Here is a 13,006-nt window from a genome sequence, read left to right on the forward strand (position 1 = left end):
ATCCTGTGATTGTTAATTTTAATTAGAATAGATATGTACATATAATACTATCCAGGTGACCTGGATTTTACAGTGATATATAAACAAACATTCTTCATTCATGTTGATTAAAAAAAAAATCAATGGACCCATTTCCTTGTGTATTATTGTATGGCTGGAAGTGAGTGCACATGCGTTCTGTGCTTTAACACACACAAAAGTAGACCATTATCCGCTGAGAAAAATCTTGAGTTGGGTCTATTTCCTGGGTTAGGTTACATCTTGTTAAAAAAAAAAAAAAAGGTTCAGTCGGGCCTCTGCACTCTGCTTTCTGAATCAAAATGCAAGCAAGCCACGTGGTTCCGCTGGGAGTTCCAAGGGCAAAGACAAGCTGGCGTGGTCGGCGGGTGGACCAAACCGATCCTGACGAAGCAGGAGAAAACCGTCTTGGAAACGCCGCATTCTCACTGGTCGGCGAGGGGTCAGAAAAGAAAAGGTATCTTAAAATGGTCATAACATGCAATTTTCTTTTGGAGACAGTTCAGTGCATCTGGAAAAGGAGCTGGGGTCCACATCTGGGGTGGAGAGAGGGCAGAGGTCCTTATCACCAAACAGGCGAGGAGACCCGGGGAGGGGGGTCTTCTCCTTTCTGCGTCTCAGTTCTCCCCGACCTTCATCATCGTCCTACCTGCTCTGTCCTGCTTCACAAGATGGAGAGATGTTTCTAGAACCTTCCAGGCTGGAATGTTGCTTTAACATGAGCCACCAACGTGGTGGGATGGAAGGGGTCTTGTGGGAAGGCCTGGATGGAATTCCTGGCCCCTCCTTGGTTGATGTAGGCCTGGGGCCTCACTTTTCCCATGTGCAGAGTGGGGAATGACAAGTTATTCACCTTTAATCCCTGGCATGGAGCCTGGCCTCAGTGTGGAGTTGGCAGGTATGGAGGAAATGAATGGGCGCCCACTTCTCAGGGTCATGATGAAGATTCGGGAAGATCATGGAGGGAGCCAGGACGAGTTCCCAGGAGATGCCGAGGACGGCTGCAAAATCACAGGAGAGCGGGCACAGAAGCCACAGGGGTCACACCCACGGGCCTGGAGGGCCGACACCACGCCTAGCACTGGGCAAATGCTCTGAGAAGGGTGGTTAAGCGGTGGAGAAAACAGGCACGCACTGTAGGTGGATTCCACTCCCTTTCCTCTGGAGAAATTCTAAGGGACCTGGGATATTTTGAAAGTCATTAAAATAACCTAAAAGAGGAACTGGCAAATTCTCAGCATGAATTCACCATCCAAAATGCAAAAAGGTGAGACCCTCGGCTCTGAGACAGTGGCAACTGCTCCATTTAGCATCAAAAGAATCCCTGGCTGGCTTGGGTGAGCTTCGTTATCTGTCCCCGGAGCCCTGAACTGGGGCCAGTGAGGCGCGTGAGACACACGGCTCCGGGGCCCCGGAGGCCCCCAAGAAAGGAAACCGCTGGCGTGGAAAATGAACGCGCAGACGGAAAACATCCTAGGAAGGTGGAAAGACTGCACGCGATTAAAGTACGGGATGCAAGAAGTGAACTTCCAGGCCGACGATCCCGTCGGTTTACTGTGACTCCTTCTTGGTCCTGCGTTCCGACAGACACCATCCGCGAAGCCGGTCCGGTCCTGGGATGCTTGGAGGGACCCGGCCCGGCACCGCCCCCGGGGGCCGCTCCGGCGCGCGGCCGCCGCGGGTACCTAGTGCATGTCGGAGTTCACCTTGTCCTGGAAGATGTAGAGGTTGTTGGTGGCCGCGATGGCGATGATGTTCTCGGCCGGGTGCCAGGCCGTGTGCAGGATCTTCTTGGTGAAGTCCAGGCTGTCGACGCTGATGTCGTCGCGCCGCCGCTTGCCGCCCACGCACACGCGCCGCGGCTTGAGCACCGCCCGGGGCTTGCTGCTCTCCCGCGACGCCTCCAGCGTCACATCCCGCTTGGTGTTCCGGTCAAACATGCGGAAGAAGTTGTTGTAGGCTCCGGTCATGATGACGCTGGCGGGAGAAGGAGAGGCAGGCGTCAGGCGGGGCCCCGGAGGAGGAAGGAAACCTGTCGCTGCTTCCCGGGGCTGCAGAGCCGTCACCCCAGGAATGCTCCCTGTGGGAGCAGACGGGGGACAGGCCTGCCTCCTCCCACCTTCTCTGGGTGGGGGGGGGTCTCATATCTGCCCCCTCATATCTCGGCTGCATCAGCACACAGACTTAGAGCCTGGAGCTGAGACCGTTGAAGGCTCTGCCCCAAGCATCATAAAAACATTCCCTTGTACTTTGCCCTGTATCCCAGGCGAGAGAGCCCTAGACTTTCAATGAGATTAGCCAACAGCAGAAGGAGGGCAAAGGAAAACAACCACAGGAGACACGGGGCTATAAGCTCAGCACCGACCAAGTGCAGGTCCCCCCGAATCAGCCAGACATATCCTTCTGGTAGAAACCTAGGACCCTCCCGCAGTCTGAGTAGCTGAGTGACTAAGCGATCACTCTGCACACCATCCATGTGCATGTGTTCACGGACCTCCTCCCACCATGTCCAGCTAAAGCGTATTCTCCATTTGTCTATCCACTGCCCATCTCTTCTCCCCCACCTCTCCTAAGGAGAAGGGATTCCTGTTGAATCAGGGAAAGGATGTTAATTTACACAGTAAGAGCTGGGGGAGAAAGAATAGCAGCTACCTGGATCTGGGCCTGGAGAAAGAAGGGGGTTAAGGATTTGGAGCATCTGGGGGTAGAGCATACGAAGTCACTGGGGAGGTGGGAACAGTCCAGAAAGCAATACTGAGGGCATGGAAATGATCCCCTTCAGTGTTCTTCAGGAGAGATGCGGGTCGATTGGAACGCCTCCTCCCTATTGGAGATGAACTGTGCTTCCCGATGGTGTCATTGCTCCCAGAGGAGGCACAAGGACCCCTAGGTTTACAAGGTTTATGCACGCTAGCCATGGCTTCAGTATCACCCGAGCTACAGGAATAATCCCACGTGGAGCAGACACACGAGGGCAGGGGTCCACCTGGGTGAACCAGGAGAGTGTGGGAGCTGAGGCTCCGGCCTGTAGCATCTTTATGGGAGACCTGGGGAAGCCCACCTCCCCGGGGCCTACCTGAGAACGGACAAGTTGTGATTACAAGTCACCTCGCCAAGGCTATGGTTTTTCCAGTGGTCATGTATGGATGTGAGAGTTGGACTATAAAGAAAGCTGAGTGCCAAAGAATTCATGCTTTTGAACTGTGGTGTTGGAGAAGACTCTTGAGAGTCCCTTGAACTGCAAGGAGATCCAACCAGTCCATCCTAAAGGAGATCAGTTCTGGGTGTTTATTGGAAGGACTGATGCTGAAGCTGCAGCTCCAATACTTTAGCCACCTGATGCGAAGAGCTGACTCATTTGAAAAGACCCTGATGCTGGGAAAGATTAAGGGCAGAAGGAGAAGGGGACGACAGAGGATGAGATGGTTGGATGGCATCACCAACTCAATGGACATGAGTTTGGGTAAACTCCGGGAGTTGGTGATGGATGGGGAGGCCTGGCGTGCTGTGGTTCATGGGGTCGCAAAGAGTCGGACACAACTGAGTGACTGAACTGAACTGAACTCACCTGTGGACCATCTCTTATGTCGGTTCTGCTGGGTGGGGGTGGCCTGGATGTGGGTTGGGGAGGGAGGCCCCTGCCTGGTCACTAACGCTTCTCAGGGAGAGGGGTCCCCCTGGCAGAGGGCAGAGGGGAGGGGGACATTTGTCTCCCCATGCGAGAACACAGCACTGTGACTCCTTCTCACCAATCAATCTGCCCCTCTGAGCTCTGTTCCTTCACAGAAAGGACATTTTCCTGGGCTTGGGGCCTGGCGAGTCTGGGCCAGGAGCTCTCTTTTGGTTCCAGCCCGCGAGTGGCTCTCTGCCCAGGCTGTGTGTTTCCTGGAGATGCCGTGCACCCATGACCTTCTGCCACAGCCACAACCGCAGTGCTAGTGATCGGCGCCACCTCCTCTTGACACCCACACTCTCTCTGACCTCGTGTTCAGAGATGGGTGGGTGGGTGTTTGGGGGCCATGAGGACGGAACACTCCTTGCATAAAGTGGCTCTTCCGAGGCTGTTCTGGGGGCATCTAGGCAGAAGGGGGGCTAGGCTCGCTAAGGCCCCAGTGGGGAGCAGAGGGCACATGCCATCAGTGTGGTTGGAGAGGAGCTCCATAAAAGGACTGCTCACACATGTTCTGGAAGGTTCTAAGGGAAAGTGCTGTGCCTAGGGACTGGTACATTTGTCAGTTTTGAAACCCGCTCCCCCCCACCCCGAGCCTGAGACATGAGCGGAGGGAGGAGTCATAGGAAAGAGAGAGAAAGAACCAGAGACACAGAAATCGGTGTGAAGGGGGCTGTCCTCTGAAGGAAGCTGTGCCCTGAGGGACACGGTTAGCCAAGATGACAGGGAACAGGGGGATAAATGATCCGGCCTCTCTCATCACCCTCAGTCTCCTTCTACTGTTCCCCATGGTTAAACCCAGCCAGGGGCCAGTGGGCACACAGGCCTGTGGATGCCCCACGGGGTCAACATCCAGCTACAGTCTCTTAGGAGGAGGAGGGTGGAGACGGGAGCTGGAGGAGTTGGGGGCGGGGTGGGGGACACCTCTGGGCTCACCTCGAAACACTAATCAATCATCCACAGGCAAGCATCCACCTGTGCTTCTGTCTCCACACCAGGCGGGGGTCCCTGGGACCCATGTGTCTTGTTTGAGTCCCCAGGGCCTGGCTTGGCCCTCCTAGGGGTAAGTGGTCCTTGAAGGAAAGACGACCCCCAGCAACAGCCAACAGGAGCTGACCAAGCAGAGGAAACGCACTGCTGCCCCCCACACCCCCACCAACCCATGAAGATTAAGGACGCAGTAAATGCTTTGTAAACCAAATGGACTGAAGAGCCAGAAGCTTCTCTTAGTCACGGCCAGACTTGCAGTTTCAGAAGGTACTTGCCTCATAGGTGTTAGTGCAGTGAGTATCTGCCAAATGAATGAATGAATGAATGAACAAATATGACTGACCGAATGAATAAGCGAGTGCCATGAAAGGGTCACTCACAGTTACGGCCACACTTGGAAGAAAAGTTACGACCAACCTAGATAGCATTAAAAAGCAGAGACATTACTTTGCCAACAAAGGTCCATTCTAGCCAAAGTTCTGGTTTTTCCAGGAGTCATGTATGGATGACTCCATACATTGGACCATAAAGAAAGCTAAGTGCTGAAGAATTCATGCTTTTGAACTGTGGTGTTGGAGAAGACTCTTGAGAGTCCCTTGGACTGCAAGGAGATCCAACCAGTCCATCCTAAAGGAAATCAGTCCTGGGTGTTCATTGGAAGGACTGATGCTGAAGTTGAAACTCCAATACTTTGGCCACCTGATGCGAAGAACTGACTCATTGGAAAAGATTCCGATGCTGAGAAAGATTGAAGGTGGGAGGAGAAGGGGATGACAGAGGATGAGATGGTTGGATGCCATCACCGACTCAATGGACATGAATCTGAGTAAACTCTGGGAGTTGGTGATGGACAGGGAAGCCTGCCGTGCTGCAGTCCATGGGGTCACAAGGAGTCGGACATGACTGAGCAACTGAACTGAACTGAAGTCTTAGAAAGGCATGAAATGCCCTGCCTGGTCCCCTTCCACCCCCCACCCCACACGGACAGGGAACAGACCGGGGGTGAGTGGAGCGGCTTCTCTGACATTATGTGGGGGAGCGATGGGGTGGGGTGGGGCTGGCAGTCAAATGGTTCTCCTTTTTAAGAGACTCTTCTAATCCCTGGAGGTGAAGGGAGGGTGGGTGGAGAATTCTAATGTACTTTCTGGCTCTATTCTTTTCTGTTTTAAAATCTTAATTGGTGTGAATAGATCTGAGTGTTGTTGAGACAATGAAATGACAAGTCGCTGGTGGGTGTGAGGAACCCGCCCCTTCCTGGCCCGCTGGCTGCTGGCTGGTTGGTGGAGAGGATGCCCTCGGCGCTCTCCTTCCCAAAGTGGTCCCTCTTCTCTCCCCTGATGTCAGCTCACCCCGGGGAAGACTGGGTGGGCTCCTTTGTCACTTAAGTTATGACCCATGAGGATTCCCGACAGTGTGACTTCCCCAGTGTGGGACAGGGAGAGGGCTGAGCCTGAAGACGCCCCCAAAGCAGAGAGGATCTGGCGCCTGAGAGTCACTGAAGCCCAAGTCTGGGTCTCTAGAGCTGACCTAGGGATGCTGGGTGTGCCAGCGGCTGCCCCTTGGGGTCCAGGCATGTGACCCTTGGCCTGGTCATCACCAAGTATTGTTGCTATTCCAGTTGCTAAGTTTTTTCTGACTCTGTGACACCGTGGACTGTAGCCCAACAGGCTCCTCTGTCCTCCACTATCTCCTGCAGTTTGTTCAGATTCCTGTCCATTGCGTCGGTGATGCCATCTAACCAGCTCATCCTCTGCCGCTGGAATGCATTCATCACCGCAGTGCCTACCCCTTAACCAGCAGCTCTGCCAGCCGTGGGGCGCCTGTGTTCAGGCTGGAGGACAGGCTGGAGGAGGGTGGAGTGAAGTCAGCAGAGGGGCCATCCTACCACCCAGCGCTCAAGTGCCCCAAGGCCAGGGGATGGTGTGGGGGAACAGGGGGGGTGCATGGACAGGTTGACCCTGGCCATCACAAGCAGACTCTTAGGGGCGACCCCACAGAGCTTGGGAGATGACACAGGGGACCGCTGCCCAGGTTGCACCCTCCGTTGCCCCTTCTTCCTGCCTCTCAGACACAGCAGGGCTGTGAATGAGGAGAGGTGGGCAGGGGAGCGGGTGGCAGAGACCCGGGTACCCTGTGGGTATGAGGAAGCTGGGCCAGAGTCTCCATGTGCAGGACAGACAGCGGGGCAGTGAGCATGTCTAGGAGGGTTTGCAGGGCTGGGGAGAGGCCTGGACTCCCGCCCAGGCAGCGCCTGCTGCCAGGTGAGCAAGGTGAGCAAGGCGGAGGCAGAGGCAAGGAGGAGAGAGGGCGAGGTAGGTGAGGTACCAATGAGTGTGTGTGTGTGTGTGTGTGCGCGCATGTGCACCCCTGCAGAGAGGATCCTCAGGCCTAGGGGTCACCAGCCAGGATGAACTCTGACCTCCAGACCCAGGGCAGCAATCCCAACAGGCCTGTTTGGCTCTGCAGAGAAGAGGGGGCCTGCCCGGGACCCCACCAGATGCCCTGTCACTGCACCAGCTGGCGAGCACTGGGGTAGGGCTCTGCAGGCGGGTCACAGGGCTGGCCCGCGCAGTTTCCCATCTATAAGACGGAGTGACGAGGGACCCCAGCCCCTGGTGAGAATAGCCCCAAGAATGGATTAGATAATATGCTAAAACGCTTAGAACAGTGCTGGGCTTAGTAAATTCCACCTCCTCTTATGTGTTAAATGCCAACAGGTATTTATGGTGCTAGAGAAGACTCTTGAGAGTCCCTTGGGTAGCAAGGAGATCAATCCAGTCAATCCTTAAGGAAATCAACCCTGAATATTCATTGGAAGGACTGATGTTGAAGTCACAGAGGATGAGATGGTTGGATGGCGTCACCGACTCAAAGGACATGAGTTTGAGCAAACTCCAGGAGATAGTGAAGGACAGGGAAGCCTGGCATGCTGCCATCCATGGGGTCACAAAGAGTTGGACATGACTTAGTGGTGGAACAATGAACAACATTTATGGATTCTAACCATCCCTGTGGCCCACCTGTCTGACTAGGAGCCCAAGACTATGGAAGCAGAAGGAGGGAGTGGGTGACAGAGTCCAAGAGAAGGGTGCTGCCTGTCGAAGGGCTGGGCTGGGGGCCTTACCCTTCCCTCTGTGCCTGCAGGGGCAAGAAAAGGGAGAAGGCAGCCCCCTGGTTCTCCAGGGAACAGTTCATGGAACCCAGTGGTACTGTCACATCACACCCACCCTTCTCCTGAGCCACCAGGGAAGGGAGAGCGAGATCATTAAAGTCATTTGCAAGCCACACCGCTGCTAATGCTCCTTCCATTCAGGTGCAGGATCCAGAGGACACCCCTGGGGAGGAGGGAGACGCCCACACACCGGCAGAGGGAGGGGTCTCCTCCACCTCGGACCACCAGGTCCCAGCATCCTGCAAACCACGCCAGGTCAGACTGACCCATCGCTCCCATTCTTAGGTGTGCTCTAACACCCCCAGAAGGTTCTTTTAACAGGGAAAGGGGGAGTCCCTATCCTGGCTTGCACCTAAGCAAGTTGCTTCATCCCTGCCAGTCTCGTTTTCCTTGTCTGCAGCTGAGGATCACAGCCTTGGCTGCTCTGGTCCTTGGCCTCTCTTCTTTCCACTGGGAAAGACTCCTGCCCCATCCCTGTGGGACTGGAGGGTCTGTCAATCATGACGCTCTACTGCCCCCTTATGGCCAACTGTGGCATGCAACAGATCCTGTCCATGCTGACCGGGTGCAAAAGTGAGCATGTGACCCCAACAAAGCCAATCAGATCCTTCTCTGAGAATTTTTCCATATACCTAGAAGGGGAATTGTGGTCTGGAAGGACAAAGGAAGGGGAACTATTTGGGGTCACCATCCCTAACTGCAAGGGGGAGCCAGCCATAGTCAGGGAGGAAGAACCTAGTGTGTAAGAAGCAGGGAGGCTCCGAGATGGGCATGGACAGAGAAGAACTGGCCCCAAAGGTACAGCGTGAGCTCTGAGATAGTCTTGCTGGAACTTATCAGAACAAACTCAGGCTTGTCTGATTCCTGCAACTGGAAGATGCTTAAAGTGTTAGTCGCTCAATCATGTCCAACTCATGGAGACTCTGTGGCCTCCAGCCTGCCAGGCTCCTCTCTCCATGGGATTCTCCAGGCAAGAGTTCTGGAGTGGGTTGCCATTCCCTTCTCCAGGGGATCTTCCCAGCCCAGGAATCAAACCTGGGTCTCCTGCATTGCAAGGAGATTCTTTACCATCTGAGCCAAGAGGGAAGCTGGAAGATGCTCAGTTGACACAAATCCCTTTTTCCCAGGCAGAATGAATCAAGGAGAACTTCCTAGAAGAGATGGCACTTGAGGTGGGTCTCGAAGGCTCAGTGGGGTTCTTTAAGACAAGACAGACAACAGAGCCATGTGCGCCAATCACTGGACCGTCCACTGCCAATACAGGGCATGACCTAGCCAGGAGCATCAGACACAAGGTCTCATCCTCAAAGCAGACCTTGAAAGATGTGGTTTATTCGAACCACTTTCCATGTGAGCAGACTCAGAGAGATCAGCTTGGGAAAGATTGAAGGCAGGAGGAGAAGGAGAAAGAGGATAAGATAGTTGGATGGCATCATCAACTCAATGGATATGAGTTTGAGCAAACTCCAGGAGACAGTGAAGGACAGGGAAGCCTGGAGTGCTGCAGTCCATTGGGGTCGCAAAGAGTGGGACACGACTGAGCGACTGAACAACAATTAAGCAAGTAGCTGGAGCCTGGTAGAGTGTGGTCTGGAAATCCAGGGTGTCGGATCCAAGAGCCTCCGCTCTTTCCTGTACCCCAGGCTGCCCATTCGAGCCTTGCTGGAGGTGGGTAAGAGGCACCGTGAGTGTTATCAGATGTCCACTAGATTTTTGCTGCCTCGTATACAGTTGGGATGCTGGAAGTTTCCCATTAACATAAGAAGGACAGGAAATGCTGAGCTATAACATTCAGAAGGTTGGCTTTGGTCTGCAAGGGTGGGGGCCCTGAAGGGCGGACTTGCTTCTCCCCTTGGCCTCTGAGTTCTTGGAAGGCAGGGACCAGGCTTTATTTATCTTGGGATCCTCCTCTATGGGCTTTCCTGGAGGCTCAGACAGTAAAGAATCTGCCTGCAATGCAGGAAACCTGAGTTTAATCCCTGGGTCAGGGAGATCCCCTGGAGAAGGGAATGGCTACCCACTCCAGTATTCTTGCCTGGAGAATTCCATGGACAAAGGAGTCTGATGGGCTACAGTCCATGGGTTGAAAAGAGATACAACAGAATGACTAACACACACACACACACACACACACACACACACACACACACACACACACACATATCCCTCCTCTATGGGGCTTGCTGGGCTCACAGGATGCTTGCGATGAAGTGGAAGGAAGTGGCACATCCCTTTGCCTTCCAGAAGGTCAACAGTCATTGACTAGACAGTCTTGAGGCTTCAAGTCAGGGGCTTAGAATGAGCTGAGCTACAGTCTCACTCCCGGGGCACTGCAGCCAGTGGGGAAGAGGCAAGGTGAAAATGTGTAATAAACGCAAAGACAAAAGGAAAACCCAGGAGGCTGCGGGTGTCAAGATGGAGAGGAACACCCTGAGGGCTTCCTGGAGGAGGTGGCCTTGGGTTGAGTCAGTCATTTGAAGTGACAGCAGGAGTGAGCCAGGTGTAATGTGGTCAGGGTTCCAGGGGGTGGGAGCAGAGTGGGTTGTGGAGGTGGGTGCCAGGGACTACCAGGGCTGGGGTGGCTGGCATGGCAGGAAGAGGTGGGTGAGAGGCAGGACAGCTGAGCTGCAGGCTGGGCACGGGGAAGCCAGGAAGAGAAGGCGGCTCCCGTCTCTGGAGGCCCAGCATTCACTGTTCATGGCTGCCCCCTGGTGGTGGTGTGGAGGAAGGGCGGGCAATGGTCACAACCAGTAGGGAGCCCATCAAGGACGGACAGACATGCAAGGAGCAGTGTTGCGATCTACTCTTTCCAGCAGTAAGTCTGTCTTCTGAGGCTCTAGCAGACCCCCAGACCTGCTGCCGGTGTTCACTGGGGGACCCTCAATGTGTCAGCCCAGCTGCAGGCCCCCAGAGGGAGCTCCATGTCCCCCTGACCCAGCCAGCTGCATCAGTCCAGTCCCAGGCCAGGGCCTCCACCTGCTTTTCTGAGCATCCTTCAGTGGACCCCCTGTGTCCACCATCCCAGTCCCTATGAGAGCGCTGTCCACGTGGAGACCCCTCAGCCAAGTGAACCCGAAGATGCTGGCAGCAGCCCAGGGGATCCCCCACCCCCGGACACAGCAGCTTGGTCCCACTTGGGGCCAGCCTGCTCCTAGGGTGCCCTTCAGGTCTCGTCCCTGTGGTCCTGCCACTCCCCCCGCCCGCCTTCCCTGATGGTCGCGGGGGCCTGTGCTCATAGCCACACGGCCTCACAGCACAGAGGTTCTCACAGGACCACGGCGATGCCAGCCACACTTACATCCCAGCCTTCTTATGGCTGGACGCTTGGGACTGATGGAGTCCACTGCCGGCTTGCACTCTGCCCCTCCTCACCCATCACAGCCCTGCTCCGGTTGTGAAGTGTGACCGGTGACGTGCTGACATCCCGGCCCAGTGTGGTTTTCATCCCCGTGTGGTCTGGGTCCCCGAGTCCCTGACACGGACCTTCCCTGTCTACGCTCGCCCTGGGCTGAGCCGGGTGATGGGGAAACAGGAGCTCAAGTCAGGCTCAGGTCCATTTCCCGGGTGGGCAGGGCTGTGAGGGGCAGGTACACCTGTGGAAGCCCCGTAGTCCCAGAAGATGCAGGAGCTGGAAGCGCTCTCTGGAGCCCCTGTGGGCCGGAAGCAGAAGCCATAATAGCTGGAGGCGGGTGTAGACCAGTGGCTAAAGCCTTCTGCCCCTCGGGGGACCTGGCACTGATATACCCCTCACCCTTGACAACCTGGGGAAGAGGCTGCGTGGTGAGGCACCCAGAACTGTCTGGAGATGCTTCCACTACCATTTAGAAGAACGGGGCTCCAAATGGATGTAGTTTCAGAATGTGAAGTTTCATTTCCATCCTTGAACTTCAGAGCTGAGAGCTTGAGCCTGCTTACAAGAAAGGCTGGGGCTCCTTGGAACACCTAGATTCCTTTGGCTGGATAACAGGGAATTCTGGTCCCACCAACCCCCCACGCCAGATCAGCAACCGGGCCCGCAGGGCCAAGGGCCAAGGTCTGAGGTTACCTGTCACTCCCATTCCAGGCGCATTCGAACTTGTCAAAAATGCAGTCATTCTCGTATAGGGAACAGAGTTTGCTCCGAAGGTAATCGTGGACCTGGTGAAAGAAGGGGACGATAGGGTGAGTTAAGGGGGTGCCCTGACAGTCCTGGCTCCCCCTCTATGAGGAGGGTCTCACTGAGCACGGCTGTGCCCTTTGGGGTCTGGATGGCACTCCTGACTCAGCCCTGATCACTGGCAAGGGTCCATAGCCTGGCACACGGCCAACCCCTGAGCTGTGGCCAGACGTGACAGTCACAGTGATGAGGAAACCACATCCTGGCTCTGCCCCTCCCTGGCTGTGTGACCCTAGACAGTGACTTCATCTCTCTGAGGTCTGTTCCTCCTTAAAGTGATAAGAGCACACACCTCATGGGCTGTTCTGGGATCAAATGTAAGTGATGGGTATAGGGCCTTGTCCTTTGAGGACAGTGGTCACTGTGAGCACACTGGTGACCATCATGGAGAAAAAGAGGACGTTCACACAGGTGTCTCAAGTGTGATCGCAGTAGGTGCTATCTGTCCTGTTTATAGATGAGGCACTGAGGCTCAGAGAGGTTAAGTAACTGGCCTGAAGTCACACAGCTTACAAGTGGAAGACCAGGATCCTCTCCCAGGATAACCTGACACCACAGGAGAGTTGGTGACCGGATCCCGCAAGCTCTGTACCCACAGGGCCTCCTGGGTGCCGGCTCTCTGCAGGGACATGGCCCTGGCCTCTGGGTGGGGGGAGTGCATACGTGCTGAGTCATGCCCAACTCTTGCTGATCCCATAGACTGTAGCCTGCCAGGCTCCTCTGTCCATGGAATTTTCCAGGCAAGAATACTGGAGGGGGTTCCATTTCCTACTGCGGGGGATCTTCCAGATCCAGGGATCGAACCCATGTCTCTTGAGTCTCCTACATTGGCAGGCGGGTTCTCTTACCACTGAGTCACCTGTGTGGGGGAGGGACGGGTAAGTGGGTAACATGAAGCCTCAACTCCTGGCTCTGTGCGTCTTCATGACCCAGGGGAATCACTTAGCTGCCTGGAGCCTCAGGTTTCCTGTCTGAAAAGGGGGTCATGAGACCCCCACCC

At 55.1% G+C, this 13,006-nt stretch overlaps 1 protein-coding gene across 1 annotated transcript in view; it reads right to left on the reverse strand.

Moving 5' to 3' along the window:
- Window positions 1–824: 824 nt before the first annotated feature.
- The window catches only part of PPP2R2C (protein phosphatase 2 regulatory subunit Bgamma), a 50,780-nt gene continuing 38,598 nt past the window's right edge, over window positions 825–13,006 (reverse strand). The window contains exons 5-6 of the mRNA XM_065914258.1: window positions 11,896–11,987; window positions 825–1,995 (exon numbers count right to left, since the gene is read on the reverse strand). Of these exons, the coding sequence (XP_065770330.1) occupies window positions 1,704–1,995; window positions 11,896–11,987 (384 nt within the window). The 3' untranslated portion in view covers window positions 825–1,703. The remainder of the gene's footprint in view (window positions 1,996–11,895; window positions 11,988–13,006) is intronic.

This window comes from Muntiacus reevesi, chromosome 22, assembly GCF_963930625.1.
Source record: "Muntiacus reevesi chromosome 22, mMunRee1.1, whole genome shotgun sequence".
Classification (NCBI taxonomy): domain Eukaryota; kingdom Metazoa; phylum Chordata; class Mammalia; order Artiodactyla; family Cervidae; genus Muntiacus; species Muntiacus reevesi.